The sequence below is a fragment of the Lepidochelys kempii genome, chromosome 13 (genome assembly GCF_965140265.1).
Source record: "Lepidochelys kempii isolate rLepKem1 chromosome 13, rLepKem1.hap2, whole genome shotgun sequence".
Lineage (NCBI taxonomy): Eukaryota > Metazoa > Chordata > Testudines > Cheloniidae > Lepidochelys > Lepidochelys kempii.
The window spans coordinates 23,961,142-23,986,652 of record NC_133268.1 but is presented as its reverse complement, the minus strand read 5'-3'; the positions used below and the strand labels follow the sequence as shown (position 1 = coordinate 23,986,652).

General features: G+C 43.8%; 1 protein-coding gene across 2 annotated transcripts in view; it reads right to left on the bottom strand.

Annotated features, from left to right (window-relative positions):
• Nucleotides 1–6,932: 6,932 nt before the first annotated feature.
• Nucleotides 6,933–25,511, bottom strand: part of PTPRT (protein tyrosine phosphatase receptor type T) — a 734,376-nt gene continuing 715,797 nt past the window's right edge. For both annotated transcript variants that reach the window (XM_073309805.1, XM_073309804.1), the window contains 7 exons: nucleotides 22,527–22,676; nucleotides 19,047–19,220; nucleotides 14,695–14,826; nucleotides 10,795–10,920; nucleotides 9,244–9,407; nucleotides 8,280–8,415; nucleotides 6,933–7,857 (listed from right to left, as the gene is read on the bottom strand). In XM_073309805.1, coding sequence (XP_073165906.1) covers nucleotides 7,804–7,857; nucleotides 8,280–8,415; nucleotides 9,244–9,407; nucleotides 10,795–10,920; nucleotides 14,695–14,826; nucleotides 19,047–19,220; nucleotides 22,527–22,676 — 936 coding nt within the window. In that variant the 3' untranslated portion in view covers nucleotides 6,933–7,803. The remainder of the gene's footprint in view (nucleotides 7,858–8,279; nucleotides 8,416–9,243; nucleotides 9,408–10,794; nucleotides 10,921–14,694; nucleotides 14,827–19,046; nucleotides 19,221–22,526; nucleotides 22,677–25,511) is intronic.

The window sequence follows — 25,511 nt, the reverse complement described above, 5'->3', positions numbered from 1 at the left end:
TCAGTTCTGTCATGCTTATTTACATATGTTACTCCTGTAAGTAGTCCCGCAGACTTCAACAGGACTACTCACCTGTGAGAGGTAGCATTGAATGTGAGTGAAGGTGGAGGAGTTGGGCCTTAAGTTAGAATTAGACGCCAAGGGCCATATTTTGGCCTCATTTACACTCCACTGGGCTTGCACTAGTGTACCTGAAGGCAGAATTTGTCCAGGGGTCTCCAAAGTGAGTTCAGTGGGACTACTTGTGTCTACTCATTGCGGTGGCAGCCTGATGACACTCGTTATTTGGCTGAATCCCACAAATGACATGGATGTGACAATGCACCCACGAATGGAGAAACTGTTCGTGATTTGCCATGCATTTAGTGCTGCAGGTCCATATACACTATATAACGTGCGCTGTTCCACACCAAAAGAAATTTGAAAATAATAAATAATTGGCCCATGATCTAATTTTGAAGGTATTATGTGAAGGTAAAAAAAATTATGAGAAGACCGGCTGCTCTAATATACCTGCTTCTTTTTTTAAGGCCCCCCCGCCCCAATCCCCATAGAATCATAGAATATCAGGGTTGGAAGGGACCTCAGGAGGTCATCTAGTCCAACCCCTTGCTCAAAGCAGGACCGATCCCCAATTAAATCATCCCAGCCAGGGCTTTGTCAAGCCTGACCTTAAAAACTTCTAAGGAAGGAGATTCCACCACCTCCCTAGGTAACACATTCCAGTGTTTCACCACCCTCCTTGTGAAAAAAGTTTTTTCTAATATCCAACCTAAATCTCCCCCACTGCCACTTGAGACCATTACTCCTTGTTCTGTCATCTGCTACCACTGAGAACAGTCTAGAGCCATCCTCTTTGGAACCCCCTTTCAAGTAGTTGAAAGCAGCTATCAAATCCCCCCTCATTCTTCTCTTACGCAGACTAAGCATCCCCAGTTTCCTCAGCCTCTCCTCATAACTCATGTGTTCCAGTCCCCTAATCATTTTTGTAGCCCTCCGCTGGACTCTTTCCAATTTTTCCACATCCTTCTTGTAGTGTGGGGCCCAAAACTGGACACAGTACTCCAGATGAGGCCTCACCAGTGTCGAATAGAGGGGAACGATCACGTCCCTCGATCTGCTGGCTATGCCCCTACTTATACATCCCAAAATGCCATTGGCCTTCTTGGCAACAAGGGCACACTGCTGACTCATATCCAGCTTCTCGTCCACTGTAACCCCTAGGTCCTTTTCTGCAGAACTGCTGCCTAGCCATTCGGTCCCTAGTCTGTAGCGGTGCATTGGATTCTTCCGTCCTAAGTGCAGGACTCTGCACTTGTCCTTGTTGAACCTCATCAGATTTCTTTTGGCCCAATCCTCCAATTTGTCTAGGTCCCTCTGTATCCTATCCCTACCCTCCAGCATATCTACCTCTCCTCCTGGTTTAGTGTCATCTGCAAACTTGCTGAGGGTGCAATCCACACCATCCTCCAGATCATTTATGAAGATATTGAACCCCAGGACCGACCTTTGGGGCACTCCACTTGATACCGGCTGCCAACTAGACATGGAGCCATTGATCACTACCCATTGAGCCCGACAATCTAGCCAGCTTTCTACCCACCTTATAGTCCATTCATCCAGCCCATACTTCTTTAACTTGCTGGCAAGAATACTGTGGGAGACCGTGTCAAAAGCTTTGCTAAAGTCAAGGAACAACACGTCCACTGCTTTCCCTTCATCCACAGAGCCAGTTATCTCGTCACAGAAGGCAATTAGATCGAACCGCTCTGGGTTTGTCTATACAAACAGTTAATGCATGGCAAGCTAAGACCTAAAGCTACAGCTTATGAGTGTGTCATGCATTAACTGTCCATGTGGACCCTGCTACCTCACACTAAATGTTCCCTACTGTACTTTCATCTCCTCCTGTTTCAAAGCAGGGTAGATCAAAGTGCACGAGGGAACTTTTAGTGTGTGGTAGCAGGGTCGCCACATGCACCTAGCACACAGCATGCTGTTACACAGTAGATTCAAACCTCAGCTTGCTGTGCACTAACTGCTCATCTAAATAAACCCTTAGTCTCTTTCATCTACAGCAACTCATCTAGTTATCCCTTGGATTCTTTGCTTCAGTTATCTTCTGAGCAATTTATCCCACATATTAATTAGCCTTTGCATGAGTTCTTCCTATATCCTTAATTGCTCCTAGTTTCTTGAAGTTTAGATTATCACCAGGGCAGTATTGTGCCATCCATAAGCAGCACGCTATGGACATTGAGGAGCGGTTGTAAACTAGGATAAAGACTCGTCATTAGAATTGGTCAAATATTGTCAATACTAAATTTTCCTATTTTTCAAATGAAAAAATGGATTCCTCAAATAAATTCCTCTAGTGTTTTTCAAAGAATCATAGAAATGTAGGACTGGAATGGACCTCAGGAGGCCATCTGGTCCATACCCCTGCATGGAGGCAGGATTAAGTATGCCTACACCATCCTTGACAGGTATGTGTCTAACCGGTTCTTAAAATCTCCAGTGATGGAGATTCCACAGCCTCCCTAGTAATGTGTTCCAGTGCTTAACTGTCCCTAGAGTTAAAAAGATTTTCCTGATCTCTAACCTGAATCTCCCTTGCTGCAAAGCCAATTACTTCTTGTCCTACCCTCAGTGAACATGGAAACCAATCGATCACCATCCCTCTTTTACACATTTGAAGACTTACGATGCCCCCCCAACCTTCTATTCTCTAAAGTGAACATGCCCAATTCTTTCAACTGTTTAAGTCATGCTTTCTAAATGTCCTATCAGTTTGTTGCTCTACTTTGGACTATCTCCCCTTTCTCCACATTTTTCTTGAATATGGTGCCCAAAACGTGAACAGTACTCCTGCTGGGGCTTCGCCAGTGCCACACAGAGCAGAATTACCACCTGTATCTTATATATTACACTAATACATCCCAGAATAGGATTTGCCTTTTTCACAACAGCATCACACTATTGTCACACTGTCTACTACACCCCCCAGATCCTGTTCTGTGCTACTGTTGCCTTGCCTTGCCTAGTTATTTCCCAGTTTTGTATGTGTGCATTTGATTTTTCCTTGCTAATTACAGTACTTTGCACTTGTCTTTATTGAATTTTATCTTGCTGATTTCAGCCCAATTCTCCAATTTATCAAAATAATTTTGAATTCTTATCCTTGTCTCCAAAGTGCTAGTAACCCCTCCAAGGTTGGTGACATCTGCAAATTTTATAAGGCTACCCTCCACTCCATCATCCAAGTCATCAGTGAAAGTACTGAATAGTACTGTACCCAGGACAGATCCTTGCAGCACCCCACTAGAGTTTCACAGTGAACCACTGAGGACTACTCCTTGAGAACGGTCTTTCAACCAGTTATGCACCCATCCTATAGTAGTTATATTTAGTCCATATTTCCCTAGCTTGCTTATGAGAATGTCATTGGGGACTATATCAAAAGCCTTACTAAAGGCAATCCTTTTCAGGATTGATAAAGCCTCTGTTAGCTCAGTTCAAAGCTTCTGTTTTTCTCCAAGAAGAATAAACCCAACTCCGATAACCTTAACTCATATTTACATTCTTCTAACCTGGTGGTATCTTTTTTGCTGTGTGCTGCACTCTCTAAGGCAGCAATAGCTTCCTATGGTATGGTGACCAGGACTGCATACACTATTTCAAATAGGATTTAATAAGCAACTTTATGCTCTACCTTGGCTGGTAGTGTTTCATCCCCCTGTCCCTCTATACAATTCCCGTCACCTCTTTTATCTATTTAGATTGAGTCATGTGTTGAGTGCCAAGTCAATGAACTCAAACCTGTACCTTTGAGGCCTTACACAACTCTGCTCCCACCTATGCTCTGTGCTCAAGTCTGACACCTACTTCTCTCCACCCAAGCCTCCTTTGTAGCTGCTATTTTTTTCTATTTATCCACTTTCTTTCATGCTACCCCTAAGCCTGAAGCTGCCCCCGCTTCTCACATTCCTGTTTATCTTCCTTTCTGCCACTGACACAGATCTTATTGCCCACCTTTCTGCCCCTTTTTGTTTGAACTGTTATCCAGTGTGTCCTATTTCTGATTCAGACAGAGACCTTAATTGCTAGTATGTTCTTGTGAATTTCCACGTACAACTATAGCACACACACTGAACACTAGGTGACGTTTTCAAGATCATAACTTCATTGTAAGCAGTGATGGGGTCTTAAGAAAACTTACGTTATGAAAGGGCTAACAAAATAATAATAATAATAAAACCAAACCAACAAACACACAATCAAGGCCCCCGAACAGGAATAATTCAAGGAAGAGAAAGCAATTCTTTTTAAACAGCCTGGCTGAAGATGAGTGAACTGTGTTCAAACACACAGCACTTTTTCTTTGCAAGGGATCTGATTCCCTTTAACTTTCTGGACTGAATGAACCGACACCGAGGCAACGTCCACACTGCAACTCTTACAACAGTGCGGCTGTGGTGCTGTAGCCATGCCACCGTAAGGCGTGCTGTGTTGCCGCTCTTTATTGCCAGGCGAGAGCTCTCCTGGAGACAAAATAAAACCACCCCCAACGAGGGGCCATACGTCGTGGACAGGAGCACGTCTCCCGCTGACGAAGCGCTGGCCACACTGGCGCTTTTCGTCGCTAAAACTTTGGTCGTTCAGAGGGGTGTTTTTTCACGCCCCCCGAGCGACAAAAGTTTTAGCGGTGAAGGTGCCAATTTAGACAAAGCCCAGCTTCATTTTGGCAGTTGGAGAAAAATCCTGGCCTGCTGTGTGGTGCTTCCTTTCCTCCTCCGTGCACGTAGAAGTTAGCAGCACACTTGTTGCACCACATAGTTACAACATGCGCTACCTGTCACCTAACCACTCATTTTCATACCTGCCTGTTCAGTCCCTGCCCAACAGTTTCTCCACTCTTCTTAGTGTCTTTCAGGATTCTGTGCATGGAGTGTGGCAAAAAGAGAAGTTCTGTTTTCATCAAATGGCACGCACGCACGAAACATTCCTCTACAGTTACACGACATCATCTTGGGTTTTTGTTGCAAACAATAGAAGGAACCAGCCCAAAAAGGGCACAAGGGAATGGGTGTGGGTGGACACAGGTATTGTACAGCATGCAGGATACATCAGGGACAAAATTGGACTTACTTGCTACCTTATTTCAGGACACTCACTTGTAAAGACAAGCCTAAAATCCAAAGTCTCTTGATAACGTGGGAGATCTAAAGAGTGGCAACTACGCAAGGGTGCCTTCTGAACTAAGATACATGGTAATATATTTTTAAAGAAAAATAATACTGATTCATAGATTCTAAGGCCAGAAAGAGCCCTGGTGATCATCGAGTCTGGCCACAGAACTTTCCCCAAAATAATTCTCTTTGAACTACAGCAAATCCAATCATGATTTAAAAATGGCCAGCGATGGAAAACCCACCATACCTTGGGTAAATTGTTCTAATGGTTAATTACCTTCACTGTTAAAAATTTACACTTTATTTCCAGTCTGAATTTGTATAACATCACCTTCCAGCCATTGGACTGTGTTATATCTTTGTCTGCTTGATTGTCAAAGGTATAATGCAATCCAGTGACTGAAAGCTGAAGTTAGACATAGTTACACTGCTTTCCACATGTGGAAAATCAATGCGACAGAGGGTCAAACCACAGGCTCTGGGGTTGAAGGATCTGGGTACTGACAAAAGGGTGGGAAAACTATGTTGAAGGATGAGGAGTTACAGTTTTGTTAAACTCTTTTCTTCAGTCAAGCTTTGATGGAAAGTCTAGATTTTAAAAAGTCTGCATTTCCCAGAATCTAGCCAAATGCAGCCACCTTATCTCTGCTGTCTTAAGATAGATAGCCAAATAAATAAAAATCCTGAATACTGAAAGATCTGGTTCATCAAAATCAATTTACACTCTGAGATTAAAATCCAACCTTTTTCTGATTAACCAGTTAACACACTTTTCTATAGCTACAAAGAGATAAGACTGGGCTACAGGATAAGGCAATACATACCCAGGGCTTGTTTCAAAGAATTAATGGAAATTTTAATGCAGAAATTTTTGCAGAGCAAAGCAAATACCTTTTTGCTCGTGATGTAAAGTTTCCTGTGCTGCTGAAACATTTTTCTTACCTTTTCACAAACCCAGCAAACAACAAACTAGTTTTGTGTTTAATGTGCATAACCTTTCATACAGCCTGAATGGGCTACCATTTAGAAATCTCATGGCCTGGAGAGTTGAATAATCACGCAATTAGGTCTGATTGTACAACAGTTTGGGAACAGACAGCATAGAAACCTTAGTCAATCCCCAAATTAAAATCATACGGTGGCTGTGTCTACAATGCACAGTTAACCCAGGTGCGAGCATCCCCACTACAAAGATCTGCCCATGCTAGTGTGTCCTCGCTTCTTCTGCACTCGCCCATGTGTGCCTGGAGGCATATCCCATGTTATTTGTTTTGAGATGCTCTAAGATTCCTTCCAAGTCAACTGCGGAAGAACTTTCTGTCCTTGGGGAGGAATTGTGGGCAGGGCATTGGAGGGCTATCAGCACACAAGTGATTTAACCTCCATCCTCACTGCAAAGTGATCAGGTTCTGGATAGAGTTAAAGAGGACCCTGCACTCTAATCCACATCCCCAGCTGGGTCAGCTAGCCTGGATTTAAAGCCTTTCCATAATCAGGTCAGAGGTTTTCCTGTGTGGATGGTGGGGAGAGGGGCTGGGCTAAAACTCAGGTAAAAACCCAGAATAATGCTGCATTAGAGACATACGCTTAGATTGTAAACTCGGAGGAAGGGATTATCTTTCTGTTCTGTGTCTGTACCTGGCACAATGAGAGCCTGGTCCATGACTAGGTCTCCTAGGTCCTACAGAAATATAAATAATAATTATCTAGAGTATATCATCATCATCAACATATCTACTCTATGCTCTTCTTTGTAAAGAGACACTGCACCCCAGCAAATGCTTGAAAAATGTGGTAAAAAATCACCGGACTTACAAACCAAATGCAACTGGTTTGGTGGAGGGTCTGTTTGATCAAATGGCTGTGAAACCCTGTTTTTTTTTAAAATGATTTTCTTCACCAGCCGGGACACTAACATGAATCAGAGAGATGGAACCAGTTCACGCACAGTCTTGGACGTCAAGCAGGATCTGGAAGGAAAAGCTTATGTAGCAGTAGTTGGTGCAGCGAATCCATGAACAGCTTCCCAGTTCCACCACCTAGTCTTATGTCTAGGGAGAACAGGAGGCAGGGGAAGAGAATGTCAACTTCTTGTTGATAGCATTTTCGCTGGCAAAAAATAGGTCAGGTGGATTAATTGTAACCCAAAGTCTCACATGTTCCCTGTGGTTCTCTCATTTTTCCAAATGGCTGATGCATGAAATTCAAAAATTAAAGGGTGGGATTTGAGAACAGAAAAAGGAGCTGTTTAAAAGACAGAACATCCAGTATTTTTTTCCTTTGTATCAAGGAGAGCAAAAACACACATCCAAAGTGGTAGAGAAGAGGTGGGAGGGGATTAGAAAGCAGAGTCTTCCAGCCCGTCTCCTGTTTAGCCAATTTGTATGCTAGGTTATTTAAGAAGCGGTAGATGCTCCGAAAGAAAGCAGGCAGCAGCAAACACAGGGATCACCTCGTCCTCCCAATGGCATTGAGGTCAGTACACTCTGTCCCTTGCTTCAATGTGGAGAGTCTGGCCCTCCCCACACCCATTACTGCCTTTTAGTGTGGGAAAAAAAGTGTTCTCCAGACTTGGGGGTCTGGAATCCAGTAGGCCCCCCTCTCTGCTAGGCTAAAACGAACACAAGTATTCCAGTGCAACCTCGTATACAAATTTATATTGTTCCTGAAAGAGAAAGAAAAAGCCAGTGGTAAAATGGTAGCAATGAGCTCTTAACAGCCTGATTCTGCAAGGTGCCGAGAATCTTTCATTCCCATTTCCACTCCACTTGGCATGATCGGGCTCCAAGAGTTAAACGTTTAATAACTTGTAGACCCAATTGCACATCTCTAGCACTGGCAAGAGGAGAAAAAGGGTGCAAAGTCACTGGAAGAAAAAGACACACCCATACAGTCACGACACTGAATATTCATCATTTCATGCTTGTCCTTACTGCAACTCTCACACACACCTGAGGGAAATCATTCACTCTAATTGACTGATCTAATTTAATTCATATTGGGCAGTACCCAAAAGTACTTTAAAAAAAACAAACTAATTCTTTACTCACTGCACCATACAGAGGTGTGTAAGGGAGGGACACATACCAGTGACTCCACCATATTGGATTTGTTATTCCGTAATGTCTTCACTATGTGGAACACGTCAATGATATTTTGCTGCTGAATCATTTCGCACACGCTGCAGATGGCACAGAAGGTGCCACTGCGGCCACCGCCATTCCTAGGCATGGAAGAAAAGAGGCAGTTTATAAAGGGATGCAGGGGACTGGCGCATGGAGGCAAGCACCCTGCAAAGAGCAGTGCTTTCCCAGATGCAAAAGCATGCATCGCTGGAGGTACCACGTGCAGGCCCCCTGCAGGCAGGAAGCTTCAGAGGGTTTTAAGATGAGCAAGACAACAGTCTAGAGATTAGAATATAGGAATGTGACTTGAAAGACACTGTCAAACTTAGTGACCGTGGGCAAGTCACTTCACCTCCCTGTGCCTCAGTTTTCTCATGTATAAAACCATAATAATACAGAAGTCACTTGTAATCTTGTGAGGCTTTATTCATTAAAGTCTCTACATGGGTTTTTTAGACACTCGAATGGTAAGGGTTATACAAGAATTAACTAATAAACATTGCACTGACCATCATGGACCAGTCTTGCCACCTTTATGATGTATGCTCAAAACTATTCAGTATCTAATCAATTCATTGTAACCAATCATTATTTGTATTACAATAGTGCATCGAGACCCCAATCAGGATTGGGGCCCCTGAACAGACAAAAGTACACAGTCCCTGTACAAAGGATCAATAGAGGGCTTCAAGTGGAGATCCCAATGCTACAAGCAGCAGTGGTTTTGTGACCACTCCCTATTTATGGTGGAAATAGTGGCACATGGTACCACAATTCATCACAGTACTTAACTTCACTTGTGTCTTGATTGCAATTTAACCTAATTTTCCCAGCTCAGGTATGGGCTGCCCATCTGATTTCCACATCTGTAAGTAATTCTTTTTGCCCTGCATCATAGGATAGGAAGTATTCCCAGCCATACTTACAGGCAGTGGACAACAGTGCGTCCATCTCTCCCATCGTACTGCTCCTGCCATTTCTCTAGCCGTCTGACCACCTTCAGGAGCGAGCGTTTGGACGGAGGGGTGTCCCGATATGCTGGCCAGCCAATGTACTGCAAATGTTGTACTATACGATATCCATCCTGGGGCTAAAACAAATCATTATCCACTTCCATTATACAATCAGAAAGGTCATGAGGAAGAGCAGGGGTATGCGAGGGGGTAGTGGTCACAGTGGTCACAGGTTACGTATGCATTGTTTAACATCACCAAAATATATAATTATTCCTACTAATCAGCATATAAGTTAATAACAACAACATGAGTGCAACTAAGCTACAGGCCAGAAGGAAGCACATTGCAGCTAGGTGCAAGGCCTTCATCTCTTTCCAAAGAAAGAAAAATATATCCAGAGAATTAGGGTGGTTTCAGGTTTTGAGGAAAAGGAAGATTTTTGTGGAGAGGCTTTAGTTGAGACTACTAAAAGGCCCAGGAGGGAATGAGGCTCTGAAAATAACTGTTTTTATTCAGGAATACAGTCATCTCATGGTGGAAGAATGAATAACATATCTACTCTCTTTCCCTCCCGCCTGTTTCGGAGGTTGGTGATACCATACGGAGAGGAGACAAAGCAGTCATTCAAAAAAACCAATGGGGGAAAAGAGCTGGTATAAGATCCTCATGGTGATTTTACCAGTAGCACAGACCAGCCCACAACTGCCTCTTTAATGGCATAACCAAGTTGTTCCGTAAGCTCAGACTCAGAGGCGGATACATGGGGCACAGGGATCATTTACAAAGGCCAGTTGGCATCTCCATTTCTAACAGCGAGAGGAACAGAAAATATGGGGATAGTACCTAACTGAGTGGGAAATCTGTTCTGAAACAACAAAACAAATACGAAGGTTATCCACTGTAGCAGTGCAATAACCGTGCTTCAGTCCATTGTACAAATAACCCTGGTTTGTGAGCACTGTTGGGGATGTTTTCCCCCACCTGTAGGGTTGGGGCTAATGGACGCTGAGTGAAAAGATTTTATAAAGATGACAGTTCCTTATTAATAGGGGCACATTGGCAACTGGGAACCCCAAAAGTTTAGCCAAGCAGCACTGCATCTAACTTCAGAGATAGGAGCAACTATACCCTTCAGCATAAATGGTTGCCAGAGAAGGAGTGGAGATAACAATATCCTAGTTTAGCTAACAGAATTAATGATGATTTTACATTGACTGCTAATTGATTAAGGCAACGTGCAGGTAACGTGCCCTCCAGGACATACAGAGAACACTTTCCAGTTAAGGACAGAACTCCAGTTCACATTATTCACCTTGTGATTTTACTGAGAAGTCTTCTACCTCCTGGAGAGGGGTGCAGCTATAATATTCCACCTGTGGCAGCAAGAAAATCCTGCAATGGAATTTCTACCCGGCCTTGGGATTTGGTGGCATCCCTGCTCCTTGTCTCTTTGAGCAAGTATTTGACAGAACATGACCAATGAATGAATAAATGGATCATCTGGAATGTCACTGATCTTACCCTGGCCATGTTGCAGATACGGAATATCCTATTGATGATATCCTCATCAATGTCTGCTGAAACAAACTCCACCTGGATTGGACCATAACAACAGGACGTTTTCTCTGGCCAGTACTGCATGCAGAGCTAGTCAAGGTGCAAGAGAAATAGAAAGCAGATCACGTACAGGCTAGGAAAATATCAATCCTCTCTTCTTCTAACCCCACACCCAGTTCAGGAACTGTACTCTAGACACAGCATTTCAGAAGATATGGAAGCCCTGGCCTTTAAAGTGGCTGGCAGATAAAGTTTCTACAGGAGTATAGATTTAAAAGGAGTGTTAAGAGAGTAGTGTCTGTGAGTGAATTTAATATGAAGCACAGAGGTTTTATATTGTGAGTTAATGAGAAAACACTCAATACCAAGAAGATTAATCTTAGTTCATAGAATCATAGAATATCAGAGTTGGAAGGGACCTCAGGAGGTCATCTCGTCCAACCCCCTGCTCAAAGCAGGACCAATCCCCAACTAAATCATCCCAGCCAGGGCTTTGTCAAGCCTGACCTTAAAAACCTCAAAAGAAGGAGATTCCACCACCTCAACCCAAGTGGAACTTTTATTTCTCTGTGCAGCCAACTTTTTTATATTCTGAGTTTACTAGTAACTAGGGAGGGGGCAAACCAGATTGGTTTAAAATCTCACACATCTCACACCTCACATTAAATCACAGCTGAACTTTTTATGTGTTGTGTTTTTGTTTTCTTTTTAAAGCTAGGATATCTTTAAAAAATTGCACACCTTTGTACTTGATGGTTTTGGCTGAATTCAGAAGTCCCAAAATACTGCAAGACAGACTACGATCAGGATATCTGCAACCTGGCTGGAACTAGGTAGTTCCAAAAATCTTGTGAGAAATCTCATTAGAAAGCCTTTATTGTGAAGATATTTAGCTACGGGTTTAAACTAGGAAAGTTTGAAAATCTGTGATAAGTATTAGAACTTCTGGAGGCTCATCTGAATTGGAACCTCTTCAGGATCAATCATCACTACCAGCCACCCTGGCGTGAGTGCATGCCTGTTGCATCAGAGTTGAGCTCTCTCTGTATCTTCATGCATAGGGACCTGAAACTGGTGGGGCCACCTTTACATGTCTTGCTGTTTTCTGTGAGAGGAAAAAGCAAGCCAGGATTTTGATAAGCCATTCATCATCTGAAGGCTGGCTTTACTCTATCTCCATACTTTCAAATGGGTTCTGAGTTCTTCTCCCAAAGCATTTGTTCTAGTAAGACAGTCAGATCTGGGCTGAACAAATGGTTCAGGGAGCAAAACTCAGGGCACAGAAGATGAAGTGAAAAAGTACTCCCCTACCGCTATGTTACAAACTTGGTTTCCATAAAGTAAGGCCTCAGAAGTCAATACATTCACATTTGTGCACTTTTTGCATTTGAGTTCTCAGACTAGCCATTTACATCCACATTGGGTATGATACCCCATTCATACACACCAATACTGGATCTGTGTGCAACTGCACAAGCAAAGGTAGGTATACAAATGCACGGACAAAACTGTGGATGGAATTACAGCTTTCACTTTTTGAAGATCACACCTGTATAGTTTTGCACTATGTCAATATATAAATTATTAATATATAACGATTGACTATTGGACATCCTCATTTCAACATATAGGAGCTGTGAGAGTTGCCACCCATCTGGGATCCTGCATTATCAACCCAACCAGCGAAGAGTGTTTCTGTCTTGCCAGGATGGCCATAGAATTGTTGAAGCTTCTGCAGAATGGTTCTGGGATGTTGTAATGTCATCATCACACCACATGCTGGTCTTCATAATTACATTTTAAAAGTACTAGTCTCTCTGATAAAATGGTGATGATTGTAGCATAAATGCTTAGATTAGATAACTATGGACAGATAGATAAGTACAATGATTTACAAAGATAGTGTGGTGAGCGCAACATCCTGATACAATTGATTTTTCCTTGCAGAAATCTCACTCTCTTAAGTGATATAAAACTAATTCCTTGTGCTGATGGCTTACAAGATATGTAACTTTAAAACCATCATTGTTTCCTTGGTCTAGCAGTGTTCTTTTGGCACTGGTCCAGGCCTTAGTTTGGCAGACACCAGACCTCAGGACAGTGTAATTTTCAGTTTATAATTAATCACCAAATCACCCCCCCGCCCCCCTTCCCTTAAAGTACTTCAAGGAAAAGCAAAGCATGATATAGCATTGCTGGTGAAAGGTGGTCAGCAAAAATACTCGAGTTCTAATGCTGGAGGATTTCATTTTTTCAGCCTCTAAATGTAAAATAACTATGAACAGAGGTTTCGTATTTCCAGAGAATGTGCAGGACAGTTTCTTTCCAGTTTGTTGGGCAACCAACAAGATTAAAAACTACTATGGATTCATTCCCAGGACATAAAAGCATGTTTGATGAGTCAGATAGAACATAATGAGTCCTGAGGGACCAGGGATCCTAGAAAAATCGTATTTGAGATTTCAGACACTTAGGACTCCGAAAACTGATCAAACCAACAGCTTGGTCTTTAGAAAGGCTGAACTGGGGGCACTTTAATGCAGAGAGGAGCAGAAGTGAATCAGATCCCACATCATTCATTCTGCCTGGAGAATCCCCCTGATGAGCATGTGATTGGTTTTTCCATTAGCACTAATAAAGGCAGCATCATAACTGCTGCCTTCAAGGGGGAAATATTTTGCAAAGAGTGAGGAGCAGATGAAGAATTAAGTTATAAAGTGCAAAGTGCCCGAGGCCACTTCCGCTGTTTAACAAGAACTACAATGGGTGAAGTAGCAATGTCATACAGCAAATTTCCTGCACAATGTATGATCTCTCATCCCTTTCTGATGCTACCCATCATGAGACTGACTGCAAATGCCAGTGCAGTAGCAAGAGTAACCACTCTTCACCTTGCAAGCTCTAGTACTGAAAATTATTTTCGGCCTGCCAACCAACTAAACAATTTATAAAAAAGGAAAAAAAAATAAATTGTGCAGTAAGTATCCACTTCCCTCCTCCCCTTTTTGCTGACCGTAAATCAGTTTCTCATAATGAGTCATCGTTCAAAAGCTTTGGTGTTTCACTTTGATTAAAGCACCCAAAACATCAGGTGCTTCTCCACAATCTCATGCAAATTATCCAAACTTCCCAACTCTGCAAAACTGGACTGGAGATCTCAAGAAAAAAGGATCTGTCATATGATTTCACAAATGTCCTACTGCCAGTCACCTGGCAATACCACAAGAACAGGCTTGTTAAGAGTGTTTTAGCATTTACAGGTCCGGTCGCGGGTGGAAAGCAATGGGCAAAGATGAAGAACAATGTGTACAAGTATTGAACTAGGCTCTTCTGAACCACAAAGTTTAGCTTGAGTTTTGGCAGGAGTGGCGGAAGCACCCTAAAAGTGCATGTGTGGGGGGACCCACGGATGCCCGAACCGTGGCCCTGCCCCCCAGTGCCGTGCCGCCCCCTAAGGCTCCCTTCTCACTGCCCTGTCTCCCCGAGCCCCTGCCCCCTCTGCTCCTGAGGCCCTGCTCCCATGTTGCCTCTTCCCCCAAAGACCCTGCCTCCGTTTGCTCCTCTCTACCCCCTCCCCCTGTTGTTCATCCTTATGGCTGGTAAAACGTGCCCTCCCACTTTAAAAAGTGTGTGTGGGGTGAGGGCGGCATGACCTCCCTCTCACCCTCCCCTTCCTGTTCTGGCATTCCTGGTTTTGGGTGAAGATTCACTCTGGATTGTACTTACAGTTGTTCACCCATTCCTATGCAGTTTCCCTTTTTCCTCACAACTTTTCTGCCTGTTTTGAATAGCAACTGGGGGTACCCAAAGCTCCTTTGACCTGTGAATAAGGCTGCTTGACTGAGCTATTAGAAATCCACCTACCTGTGCAGCATCCATCTCGTTCAGCATCACTATGGAGGAGCAGTTGTAATCAAACACCAGCCTCCAGAAATCTGGTACAGTGTTGGGTAAAGGGTGCTGGGTAACAATAAAGGCAGCAGGTTGCTTGTGGCTCTAACAAAAGAAGAAGATTAGTTAAAAAAATCAATCCACTTTTATTCAGCTGATTATTAAACCTGGGAGGCTAAGGCTATGCAATCTGAGCTATTTAACTAGATTATACAAATCAGACACCCTCTCCTTGTTAACACTGTGCCATGAATGAAGCCCTCATAATGGGATCCTTTTGCTCCCAATGAACACATTTCATTAGAGAAGTGGCACAAGAACAGGAATTGTGCAAATAAATTATTTACGTTTTGGGAGTCAGCAAGTAACAATAATATTAATTAAAATGAAGAAAGATAACTGCTGGAAGCAGAACGTTTCTTCTTTTTGCGGCAGTAGACTCTAAGGACCAGTCAGGTCCTCACTGATTTTGTTTCCTGGAAGCGGAAAACTAGAGTTTGCACATTCAGATTTGAGAGCATCCACTCAGGGACGGAATGTGGGGACTGTTCTGAGCACTAGGCTCTGGAGCGCTCTTCCTGACTCTGTTCTGGGACTTTTGTGCAAGTCACTTGACCTCAGCATGTGTAAAATGGTTAGAATGATACTTCCCTCCCTCTGAAGAGTGTTGAGAGGCTTAATGGATGTTCGTTAAGTACTTTGAGATCACAGGATGAAAGGCGATTACAAATGCAAACTACTATTCCTCTTTGGGCGCCGCAGACAGTGCTTAGGTAAATCCATAAACTATAGGATTTTGCCTACTGCCTCTCAGGGAGATGGAGAGATGGTCTCCCCTTGGAGTAGGCAGCGTCTTCACTAAGTGCTATAGTGGCACAGCTGCGGTGTAAGTGTAGACAAGCCCTCAGTCTCTTGTGGGGACTGGATGAGCCATCGTTCCACCAAGTGTGTGTGTGGGGGGAGGGCAGGGGAGGAGGTAGAGAGAAGAGTAAAAGAAGAGAGAGCTTTCCTGAAGTTACAGACATGGAATGGATCCTCTTCTTTCTCGGTGTCTACATTTCATGACCCAGGAACATGGGCAGGGGCAAGCCTATGCCTTGTTGATTTGGGTAGGGGTTGTAAAGCCAGTTTGCAGCTTATGGTATTGGAGAGACCAGACCACCAGAGGCAAGAGCAGTCAAAAAAGCAGGGGATAGAGTGTGGGAATTTATTTGTATGCTAACTAAGTCTAAAAATGATGCAACAGTTTCACATTCTGCTATCCTAAATAGCACAGATCCCTTCCATTCTCTCTTTTGTGGAGGTTGCTGCTAGAACTGCATGCTGGACACAAAACAGCTTCTGCTTAGTGAAGAAGCAAGCCCCTCATTCTCTCACTCTCTGCTATTAGATAATGGAGATGTGTCTTCGATGACAGTGTCTCCAATTCATTTGGACAAAACTGGATATTGTGTCTGATCCCATTTCTAGGCTTGTTTTGTGCCAGAGCAAGCCCATAGATTGTACCACCGGTTGTACAATCCATTCAACTTAACAGCTGTTAGAAGACAGGTCCATTTGATGGAGGTTTGAAGATGGGAAACTGTGGTGCTGGTGGGGCAAATTAATAAATTGCACCCCCTCCACCCATCCTGGGTAGAGATGGGGAGTCAGTGTTAGCCCCATTTCACAGCTGAGGAAACCAAAGCACAGAGACATTAAGTAGTTATTCAGGAAGCTTGGGGCAGAGCAGGGAGTACGACGAAGGTCTATTGATTCCAAGTCCTCTGCCTGAACCACAAGACTGTGACAACTTCTTAAAGGTCTGAGTTTGAGACTTGGGCATGGTCCCTTGCTTCTGTACTAGGCCAGATTTGGGCCCATTCTCTAACACAGTGGCATGTCTGATAGATCCTTATTTTCAAAGAAGTTGGAGGTTCGTGCCTCCAGAACTCAATCAGCAATCCATTCCAAGGATAACGTCACCCCTTCTACCAAGATAAACATTCAACATTACCCCAGCGATTGGATTTTTTTTCTCCCCCAGTTGGAGGAAAGTTGCTGCCACCTTGTGATAATACACAGAGCATGCTGAAACTCAGATGAGAGGGAAAATAATAATGGAGGCACTTGCAACAGATACCCATGGGAAATGACTAATGGGAGAAGTAAAAATGAGCAGCACTGAGATCATGTGACCTCTCTTAGAGCAAGGAAGGTAGCCTGCCAGGCTTCACAACACATGGAAAGAACTAGTGACTCATATAAAGGCAAGATGGGATGGATTGGCTATTCTAGGTGCAACATTGACAAACCAGAAGCCAGCTTCTGCCAAGGCTTTAGGCCTCAGCTCAGCACTGACAAATTCATTGCTGGAAACCAGTCTGTTTCCCCTGTGTGTTGGTATGGTTAAGATGGGGATTGGATTTATAATAATGTGTTTAGACTTTATGAAATGCTGTAAATTGTAAATCTCACCTATAAATCTTTATCACATGCTATAAGGTAATATTTAAGTTTTTTGCCTTACAACTATCAAAAAAATATTTGCCCTGAAACTGTCAACTGTCAGAAGGGATCATCTCCTGCTCATTAAGAAGGCTATCAACTAAATGGGCCATTGTGAGACATCACAAAGACTGTTAATTGCCCCTTGACATCCATGAAGAGGTTACATGCAAAAAGGCTCATCCCATCAGCCTGAATTCTAGAAGAAGGAAATAAAGGCTGGCGAACAAGAACATTTTTCATTTCTTTTTTGCTGTTTGGATCCTGACAGAACCACTCCAGACAGTGACACTAGGATTCATGATGTGTTTAAGACTACACACAATAGGCTAGTGAAGAAAGGAAGGAATTCCACCCCAAGGTTCCATCTCCCCCAGGAAAAAACATTAGTGATAAGGGATTCTGGATGTTTCAGGCTGCGTTTATCCCAAGAGCACTGACTTGCTCTCTCTGTAAAGTGGTAAATAAAGAAAGGGAAAAAACATCAGCTGAATGGATTGATTTCAATGGCAGATGAAACAATTTGTTTACATGAAATAGTGCATTGGCATAAAAGGTGCCACAGAAATGCAAGATGTTGTTATGTTTTAGGTGTTGGCATGGGGCGCCCTTGACATCAGACAACTGCAAAACCAGAGCAAAACCCATTGTGGTTCTGCAGATTTGCCACATTCTCAACTTAACCCCTTAAAAGACAGGAACATCACTATCCAAAACAAAAACAAAACCCCAAACCAACTCCCTATGTTTGTTGGAAGAAATGACACCTTGTGTCAGATTTACAAATACTCCGATAGCAATGTCCTTTCCAGGCACCCCTGCCCAAAGGTCTCTGGGTAACTTAGCAAATGGAAACCATCACTATTATTTACAATAAAGAAGTGACCTGCCCAACTAGATTCTACTGGGCAAAGAAAGTGAGGGGGAGAGAGAAAACAGCCCCAGACACAGGTTTACAACAACCTCACGCAGGCCCTTAGGCTCTGACATGTGGGGCACATCTGATTCCTCTGCCAACACTCTTCCCTCTATATGCTCAGATCAAAGGGTTGTTGGGTTCCCAGCGCATTGCAACTTTTTTTTTTAAATACTGTTGCCTATGCAGCTTCTCCACCCGCCTGCCTACCCCTTCATGAGAGCACCCCAGGCTTTTCTCCCCTGAGCCCATCGGTCAAGAAAGATCTCTGCCAAGGAAACGTGAAGGCATCAAAAATGTCCTCAGAACACCACTGATGCATTCCTGCACGTTTATGAACGTGCAGAGGCGCTGGCTTCCTCCGGGCCCCGGGGGTGCTCAATCCCCTGCTCCGCCCCAGGCCCCGCCCCCACCCAATGCCTTCCCTCAAGCCTCCACCCCCTCCCTGCCTCTTTCCCCCATCCCATCCCACTCCTTCTCCCAAGCCCCCACCCTTGCCCCGCCTTTTACTGCCCCACCTCTTCCCGCCCAGTTTGGCCCCCTCCCCCAAGCGCGTCCCATCCCCTCTTCAGTGCCTCCCTCCCAGCACCTCCTGCATGCCGGGAGGCACTGGAGTGGGCGGGAGGCACTGGGAGGGAGGGGGAGGAGTTGATCGGTGAGGCCAGCAGCAGACAGGAGGTACTGGGTGGGAGGGGAGGAGCAGGCTGCCGGTGGGTGCTCAGCACCCAATAATTTTTTTTCCATGGGACAATCAGCATGGTGCTGCTCTAGTTGCAAGATATCAGCAAAAGGAACCCCGAAAAACAAGCATAGCTTGTGTATGACCGATTTCTCACAAGCATGGAAATGAACTGATGCCTAACAAACCTGACACAAATTGAGACTGGTGCCATTGCTAACAGTGCCTGTAGGTTGTGCTTACATCCATGAGTGCAGCGTTGATGTAGTTGCTTGATTCGCCATCCACAGAGATAAGGAAAGGGAGGCACCGGTCCAAGGGCAGCACATCCATGCAGCGATTTTTGTCATGGTTTCTTGGCAAGAGGCCAATGCTGCAGTCTTCTGGCCGAACACGCGGCGTCACAATGTTGAGGGTCTGTAATTGGAGGACAGAGAGGTACAGGCAAAGCCTCTTAGAGTTCCAAAAGGGACGCCCTTAAACATCGAGTACAGATACTCAACATGCTCTGTAGCCTTTACTTTCAATTTTGAAAAGACTCACAAAGCTGAGATCCGGATGTGAAGCTTCCCCAAGTATGGAGCTGTTTGGATGCAGGACTTTAGATTCACCCTTGGGTGAATACCATCTGGTCCTGGTGACTTACTACTTTTTAATTGATCAATTTGTTCTAAAATCTCCTCCACTGACACATCAATTTGGGGCAGTACTTCAGATTCCACTCCCCATCCCCCCCGCAAAAAAAAAACTAGTTCTGACATGGGTATCTCCCCAACATCCCCTGCAGTGAGGACTGATACAAAGAATTCTCTGCAATGGCTTTGTCTTCCTTGAGTGTCCTTTTAACACCTTTGTCATCTAGTGGCTCCACTGTGTGTTTGGCAGGTTTCCTGCTTCTGATGTTCATCTTCACAATTAACCATCCAATTCTAAGACACCAGATCAGGTTTAATGGCACTTTTCTGTTTTCTCATTTAGATTACAGTTGCTGTCATGGTTACAGGGCTGGACACACTTCTGACCCACTGTCTGAGTGTACCCCCACTGGTGTCAGGCCTTGTGCCTTTACCTTCCCTGGGGCTGGAATCGTGATTCTCACACCTATCTGTCATCCTGGACTATGGTATTCTGTTAGTGCTTACCCAACAGGACCAGCTAGGTTCAGAACCTGCAAGTCTTCCCTGCAGGTCCAAATGGGTTTGGAACCGTGGTTCTTTGCCTGGGCAGTCAATGACCAGTGGTGAATATAGTGAATAGACAGCCTTCTTAAATCAGAATATTGTTTTATCTTAACAGTAGCAATAAAGTGTAACATAAGTGAACAAGGATTATAAAGCAACAAAAAGTCTACATGCGTGTTGATATTAGCTAGGGTCTGGCCATCCTCTGGTAGAGACCTGAAGCAGGTCTCTCTTTCCTAGGCACCCCTAATGTCTGGGTCTGGGGGTCAGTCTTTTCCACTTAGCTGTCTCTCACCCTGCTGGAGGGAGTATCTCCTTTTAAACCTAGACAACGTCTTTATTCTCCGGTGTTCTCAACCTTCCCCTCTGCTGTCAAACTAGTCCCGTGAGCTCAGTAGGGGGTTGAAGGGAGAACACCAAAGTGGATGCCTCTTGCACTATTTTCTTAAGTGTTGGTAGGTGGATGGCTATGTGAAGCTATAGTTCTTCTTCCTGCTTGCATGCAGACAACCTTTTCTTAAACTCCCTTCTGACTATCAAACAAACTTCCAGAAGACACAGAATTGATAAATTATTGCAGAGGAGCTGCACGAATGCCACAGTGGGACATTACTGCAGCAAACTTAGGATCTAGACCATGAACTTCAAACCATCTGAAAATGCAGGGATGACTGAATCTGTGATTCCATCAGTACCTTAGATAAAATGTTACTGTTTGTCCCTAAATTCAAAAGTTCACTCAGGCCTGTCCACGATGGAGTTCCATTTCTAGATGGTCTGGCAGAAAGAACAATGTATCTCAAATCCCTTATGAAAACACACCTCTGCCAGGATGCCCATGGTAAGCTGAGTAATGAAAATGCCAGCGCAGGAGCCCAGTTAGCAATTCATCAGTATCTTTTCCACTTGTCCAATAAACAAATATACATGTTTAAGCCTCTAAACTGTACACTCAGCTAAGGATATCTGCAACCCTGTATTCCTGTTAATAGTATGGTCTTCCCCTGCTGTCCCCCCACCGTTGTGTTCGAGCCCTCTCCCCCCCCACCCCCCGCCCATTACATCTTACTCCCATTCAGACAATAAAAGCTACTTGAGGCACGGCCTGATGTTTCTGCGATGCTCAGACAATGAGGTTCCACCCATCCAGAAAACTCTTGGTGCTATTGAAACAACAATTATTATGATATAATAATAATAATAATTAATAATAAATCTATAGCTATCTCAACTGGTTCATAAAGATGGCAGCTACTTATATTTTTTTGCATCCCTCCCTGTTCTTACTAAGTACAAACGATTAGGGCTGAGAAGAATGGTGTGTGTAAGTGATGTCCTGTAAACACAGCTTTCTACAAATAGATGGAGAAGGACGCTCTTAAGCCAACTAAAGAATTCCCTTCCCACAAGAGCTGCCAGTCTCCCACAGCTTGTAAAGCAAGTGAGCAGGACACAAATCTGTCTCGCTCAGATCCTGGCAAAATAAGCATAAACAGCGGTGTCATTGTTTAAAAGCACTACATTTCAGAAAACTGGGCTTTGGTTCATTTGACAGGTAAGATGTCCAGAACCAGAAATCCTGTACAAAACACGGGCCACTTGTGAAAAGCAGATGCATTAATGGCATTGCCAGTCATTGGGATTCAAATTACAGTTTTGCTGTACCCAAATCTTGGTAAATATATGCCATGTATTAAAAGAAAGGATACGATCTCACTTTGTGTATGGAGGGTTGAGAGCTGGGAAGGCAGAAAACCATCTAATTCCAATCTGGCACCACAGTAGCCATCACTTAAAACTGCAGAATATTATTGCTGTAGGTTGGTGCTGGCCGAGACACTACATTGCAGTGGAGATTTGCTGCAGGTAGAGAGTTCTGCACTTTGCTGTTAATGGCTAGTCTGGATAACTTCTGAATTAATGAATGCCAAAGTCCCTCCCTCCCTCTTTCCTTTCAAAGACTTGCCTTTCCCATGAACTAGAGTTGGCTGAAAACACAAAAAGTGATTCAGAAATATTCCAGGGAATAAGTGCAGTGTGTTCAGCCCACCATTATTTGTGGGGTCATTGTTCATTGTTGCTGAGCAGCCACCAGGTATTTGTGAAAATGTTTGTGCAGCCTCAAAGTTTATTCCATTTTAGCACAAATGATTCTGCACCTGAAAATCTGCACTGGAAAGTGCATTACTCCTGGCTTGTGATTCTCCTTTATACAAAATTTCAGTCATCCAATCAGGGTGGAGAAAGAATCCCATGCAACTTGGACAATCACTCATCAACAGCACAGTCAAAGTCAACCGTTAATAAATGACCCACACACTGACATTTTTTCACATAAACTATGTAGTGAAAGAAAGAACAAAAATATTTGTTGAAATTAGGATTGGGCCACGAATGGAGCAAAGTGCAATATTAGCAGTGAACATTATACCCACTTTTGGACTACTGGCAATCATGAAATAAGATAAAGCAACTGATAAAACACATATGCAAAACATCAACTGCTATTGGTGCAGACAAGAAAAGGGCCAGGTGCTCTTACCTGAAATTCATCTTTTATCTGGCTGGAATTTGTCTGTGGATCCAGTCGGCTGATATTGTAATATATGGATCGGAACTCACAAACCGGAATTGCTGTGTTGCCACAAAGACATGCCTCTAGAATGGCATCATGTACAAAGACGTACTGCTCCTGCACAGAGCACAGGGACAAGATGTTGCAAATTAACCCCATTCTAAATAAATATCACAAAATTTCACAGTAAACTTAAATACCATGGAATTGTAAATGCTGATTCTGTTTAAATTGTGCTCACTACAGATTTTTAAATGTGAGTGTGTGTGTGCACGCACATGCATGCATGTTGTGGAAGATACAACTTGATGAGCTCCCTCCACCAGTTGCTGAGTGCATAGCTACTGCTGATGAGAGGCTGGTCTTAGCCCTGAATTCCTTCTGCCAAGATGGCCTGGTTAGTATTGTTCTTTGTACAAAATAATTTTACCAGATAATTTAAAAAAGAAAACTTGGATCTTATAGTTGGAACCAGTTCTCTACTCCTCAGGGGTGACTGCATCCCTTAATTCAGTTATAATAACCTGCAACACAGGAATAGATGACACTACTCCAGCAATGTTTCCAGTGAGCAACAAAAGCCCGAGATCCATATATACACTCCCTGTGCCATAGATTTGTGCAGAATGTGTCTCATCAGCACAAATGTTCAAGCAGGACAAAATTCAAGTGCACTCATTATGCCCAGAAAATTCTACATTTGTGCATGTAAATGGGCAGTTTGCTGATTCAAACGGGGAAATTCTGCTTGCAGATGGGTCACAAGATGCGCAGTTACAGGTTTTTGCAAGCACAACAGCATTTTGTGAGGGAATCTGTTTTGCCCACCATTAAAAATGTGGCTTGTACAACCCCTTTCAAATTTAAACATAAAATGCGAAGCCTCTGGACCCCAGAGACATAATGGAGGGAAAAAGTCAGTGTAAACACTTAGTCTAGGACAAGGATCCCACAAATAGGTTAGGAGCAATTATACCCTGGTGGTACTGTTGCAGTAAAAACAACAATAGATGCACCAATGGCTCTATTCCATCTCTCTGTTCTGTAATGGACTTCGGATTACTGGTCATTTGAAAGATGCATGGTTTTCCACATGGTAAATAGAGTGTTCTTTAAAGAGACTATATCCTGGTAATGGAGTCCAGCAGAATTATAATTGTTCCCCTCTTTTCTATGCTCTATCGTCCTGATTCAGCAAGGTAATTAAGTACATATCCAGCTTCAATCAAGTGACTAGTTTCACTGACGTCAATAGGTCCATGTACGTGCTTCAAGTATGTGCATGTACTTAGGTAGCTGGCTGAGTCAGACTCTTTAATACTTTGGATTGATTAGGGAAATGTATTTTGTGGCATATTTCACTTATTTGTTTAGCTACATGTAATTAATTGATATCAAATGAGCATTATGTAAGGGTATGTCTACACTACAAAATTAGGTCAATTTTATAGAAGTCGATTTTTCAGAAGCTATTTTATACAGTCGATTGTGCGTATCCCCACTAAGCACATTAAGTCGGCAGAGTGCGTCCACAGTACAGTGGCTAGCGTTGACTTTCGGAACGGTGGACTGTGGGTAGCTAGTTCCCGCAGTCTTCGCTGCCCATTGGAATTCTGGGTTGAGCTCCCAATACCTAATGGGGCAAAAACATTGTCGCCGGTGGTTTTGGGTACATATCGTCAGTCACCACTCCATCCCTCCGTGAAATGGCAGACAATTGTTTCGTGGCTTTTTTCCTGGGTTAACCACGCAGATGCCATAGCACTGCTAGCCGTCCTCATCAATGGTGTTTTGCTCGCTCTACCGCTTCTGCTGCAACCCTGCAAACTGGAGGCTTCTGCCTCAGGCTGCTCTCCCAGCTGGCAGCACTGCGTGGTCACACCTACCCCTTGCTCCCATGGTTCATGAAGCCTGGAGAGTAGTAAGGAGCCATTCAACTATAGGCTGAGCAAGTGCAAAATGGTGGTATAATGTGCCTTTGGACGTTTAAAAGCTCGCTGGCGCTGTTGGTCATTGTTATTGCTGCTTGCTGTGTGCTCCACAATATCTGTGAGAGTAAGGGGGAGACGTTTATGGCGGGGTGGAAGGTTGAGGCAAATCGCCTGGCATCTGATTTTGAGCAGCCAGACACCATGGTGATTAGAAGAGCACAGCAAGGCGCACTGCACATCACAGAGACTCTGAAAACCAGTTTCATGACTGGCCAGGCTACGGAGTGACAGTTGTGTGTTTCTACTTGATGCAAACCCGCCCCCTTTGTTGATTTTAATTCTCTGTAAGCCAACCACCCTCCCCCCTTTGAAATAAAGTAACTATTGTTTTGAAACCATGCATTCTTTTTTTTAATTAATTTTAAAAAATTGAGATAATGGACAAGGTAGCCGCTGGTGGTTTTGGGTACTTGTCATCAGTGACCCCTCCCTCCCTCCCTCCGTGAAAGCAACGGCAGACAATCATTTCTTGCCCTTTTTCCTGGATTGCCTGCGCATATGCCATAGCACTGCAAGCGGGAGCCCACCCTGATCATCGCTGCAGTTGTGAGCATTGTAAACACCTCGCATTTACGCCAAAATTGGAGATTTTGGCATATATATTGGCATTACATCTTTTGGAATTGAATTCTGATAGCACGAATTCATCTCCCCATACAGCGATCAGATCCAGTTCCTCCCTTTCGGTCCATGCTGGAGCTCTTTTGCGATTCTGGGACTGCATGGTCCCCTGCGCTGATGAGCTTGCCACGTTGGCCAAGCAGGAAATGAAATTCAAAAACTCCCGTGGCTTTTCCTGTGTACCTGACTAGTGCATCTGAGTTGAAAGTGCTGTCCAGAGTGGTCACAGTGGAGCATTCTGGGATAGCTCCCGGAGGCCAATACTGTTGAATTGCGTCCACAATACCCCAAATTCGACCCAGCGATGTAGATTTTAGGGCTAATCCCCCCGTCAGGGAGG